The sequence below is a fragment of the Poecilia formosa genome, unplaced genomic scaffold, assembly GCF_000485575.1.
Source record: "Poecilia formosa unplaced genomic scaffold, Poecilia_formosa-5.1.2 Scaffold497, whole genome shotgun sequence".
In the NCBI taxonomy this organism is placed as follows: domain Eukaryota; kingdom Metazoa; phylum Chordata; class Actinopteri; order Cyprinodontiformes; family Poeciliidae; genus Poecilia; species Poecilia formosa.
The window spans coordinates 238,302-241,458 of NW_006800436.1; the positions used below are offsets into that span (position 1 = coordinate 238,302).

At 43.8% G+C, this 3,157-nt stretch overlaps 1 protein-coding gene across 1 annotated transcript in view; it reads right to left on the minus strand.

Moving 5' to 3' along the window:
* Window positions 1–3,157, minus strand: part of LOC103156758 (tomoregulin-1-like) — a 13,408-nt gene that overhangs the window by 6,869 nt on the left and 3,382 nt on the right. Inside the window, exons 2-3 of the mRNA XM_016664564.1 lie at window positions 694–803; window positions 450–579 (exon numbers count right to left, since the gene is read on the minus strand). Coding sequence (XP_016520050.1) covers window positions 450–579; window positions 694–803 — 240 coding nt within the window. The remainder of the gene's footprint in view (window positions 1–449; window positions 580–693; window positions 804–3,157) is intronic.

Sequence of the window (3,157 nt, forward strand, 5' to 3'; positions counted from 1 at the left end):
ATCCATCAATCCATCCATCAATCCATCCATCAATCCATCCATCCATCATCCATCTATTTTTTACATTTTGAATTTTGCTCATTTCTTCCCATCTGGCTATAAAATCTCTTGACTTTTTTTGCATCTTCAGTCCAAAAAAGTAAAAATGTTTTTATCAGGAGAATGAAAACAATCAGATGATTTTATTTTAGTAGATCTGGCTTCATAGAACTTATCTAAATTTAAGATCTTTGTAGTTTTATTTTATTAAAATAAGAAGCTGTGTGAGGTGTGATAATTAATCGCTGAGCTTCGGCCCGTTTCCCTGACTGGACTTTCTGAAGCCACAGAGAAAAGGATCGACTTGGCAGCAGAAAGTCGATGATCAGGTTCATGAATAATTTAGGAAGAGTGTAATTTCAGGCAAAACCTTCCAGTTTAAGTGCTGGATGTGAGAGGATGAGTGTTACCGTGGTAACAGGCTCCCTCCGACACAATGCTGATGGCTCTCTGCTTCTTGCAGGCGGCTCTGCGGAGGAAACACTCGTTCTGGTACGTGTCTCCGTTGGAGCCGCACACGGGAACGTACTTCTTATTGCACTGAAACAGGAAACGAGAAGATTTCAGAACCGAATGAAAACATCATCAGGATGGCTGTTTAACCCTCCGCTGCCAGCAGGGGGCACTGTCTGTGCTGCTGTGGGTGGGACTCACGTGGAACTGACAGACACATTTGATGTCGGCTCCGTTTTCGCGGCAGGTTCCTCCGAAGCGACACGTTCCGGCGTCGCACACGCGCAGATCGCTCTTCTTATCCGACAAATCTGAGAAACATGAATCAGTCGTTACTCAGGATCAGGCTTTTAAAAATATTATTTTTTTAACAAAGAAAACAAACATTGTGTCTCACTGCTATCCAGGCTTGTAATTTCCTGATGGCAGCTGATTGGCTGCTGGCATGCAGGCCGGCCAATCAGAGGCTGTAATTACAGGGGCCGTGACCTCAGCATGTCCTGTAATTAGTAAATACCACAGAGTGCTGAGCCAGCCACATCCACCTGCTATCTCATCCCACACACACACACACACACACACACACACACACACACACACCACTGTGTTTTCAGGAATCTGACTGAACTTCCTGTCAGCCTGCCGTTCATTGCTGATAAATCTTCCTCACATCTTCATCTTCATCTGGGGAGTTTCAAACTCGTCCCTGAAGCTACAACTTCTCCAACGCTGCACTGTTGCTATAGTAACCGCCGCCTCAGCAGATTGTTTACAGACCGTTTCAGGTCTGCAGAGACGGGGTGGAGAGAGAGAAGCTTCGGTGTTCAGAAACTGAATCAGGAGAGAAAAACCTCCAGATCGCCTTGTCTTTTCTCTTTATCAGCTTTTAAATTAATATTAACTCCATGGGATGAAAAACAGGGCTGAGTAAAAGCTGGATGTAGATCTAGCCTTTAACTAGGCCACTTCTGTATGGTGAAGCTCTGCTCCAGTCTCAGGTTCATCCTGGATTTCACTCTTTCTTCCCATCAACCCTGAAATAGTTTCTGAATGTGGAAAAGCCTACAGTTCGGTCTCCTCTGACTTGAGTCTCTCGCTGCAGCTCCTACCTGAGCTGTGGATCTCTGCAACTCCTCCAGAGTCACCATGACCCTCTAGGCTGCTGCTCTCCAGTCAGTCCATGTTTTGGTCAGCAGGTGGTTCATCCTCTCCTCCCTGATCTGCTGCTGGTTCCTCCGTCTCTGAGATGCTGCTGGGTTTGTGTGGTTTATGCTAAGCTAACAGCAGAAAGCATGTCTGTTGCTGGGTTTGTGTGGTTTATGCTAAGCTAACTGCAGAATGCATGTCTGTTGCTGGGTTGGTGTGGTGTATGCTAAGCTAACAGCAGAATGCATGTCTGTTTCTGGGTTTGTGTGGTTTATGCTAAGCTAACAGCAGAATGTATGTCTGTTGCTGGGTTGGTGTGATTTATGCTAAGCTAACAGCAGAATGCATGTCTGTTGCTGGGTTGGTGTGGTTTATGCTAAGCTAACAGCAGAATGCATGTCTGTTGCTGGGTTCGTGTGGTTTATGCTAAGCTAACAGCAGAAAGCATGTCCGTCTTCCAGCTGCTCTGATCAAACCTCCTGAATCTTTAATGAAGCGTTTTTGGATTAACCTGCAGCGCAGAGGCAGCCTGGTTGTGTAGCATCGTCGTCTCCATGGTGACGTTTGGATCGTTTGGTTCTGAGTGTTTCGATGGAACTGATGGACCGGCTGGTATCGGTCAGCTGATCTCAGGTCAGCCTGAAACTGAAGCAGAGCGTCGATGTCCCGTCTGTCCTCAGGAACCTCACCGGTTTCCCTGCTGGATCCGGGCCGGTTCTGGATCCAAACCCGGCAGAGTTTCATCAGCCTTCCTGCTGCAGCTTGTTGGTTTTATTAAGACCAGGATCCAAACAGAGGCTCTGGTTTCTCCTCATCAGGTGAAACATTTCCATCAGAACCATCTGTTGGTTTGGACCAAACGGGTCCATGATCGGCTCCCCATCACTGTGATGGATCCTGACCAGTGCAAACTGGGACTCATCCACAGAGCTGCTGGTTTCAACAGGTTCTGAACAAATTAATCGGATTATTAATGATTAATTGATTTTTGAAACAATCGTCAACGAATTTATAACCGATTAATCGTTAACTGGAGGATAAATAATCAGAGCTGCAGATATGACAAAACTGTAGATTTTACATTTAGGAGGAAAAAAAATCAGTTTCAGCTTCACCTGGTTCAGATTCTGTAAAAAAAAAATCTGTCAATCATTAATAGATTGATCAATAAATAATCAACAGATCAATTCTACACTGAACTGATGTTCAAACAAAAAGCTTTTGATTTTTTTAGCTGCATCCTTTGCTACAAGTGATTGTTCACTAAAGAAACACTGTTCCTGCATTTTAGGCAATAAAATGTTTATTTTTTCATTTAAAAATGTAATTAATGTATTTATTTGCCATTTTTAATCTAATTCTGATATTTCTAAAGAGGTTAAGTGGTTAAATGAAAAATGCTCTTTTTTATCTGATTAATCATGGATAGTTTCAGTCATGAGTCAAAACTTCTTCACATCCTGATTCGTCATGAACATCAGCAGGAAGCTGCAGCCGACATGTTCAGGTTAGAAAAACT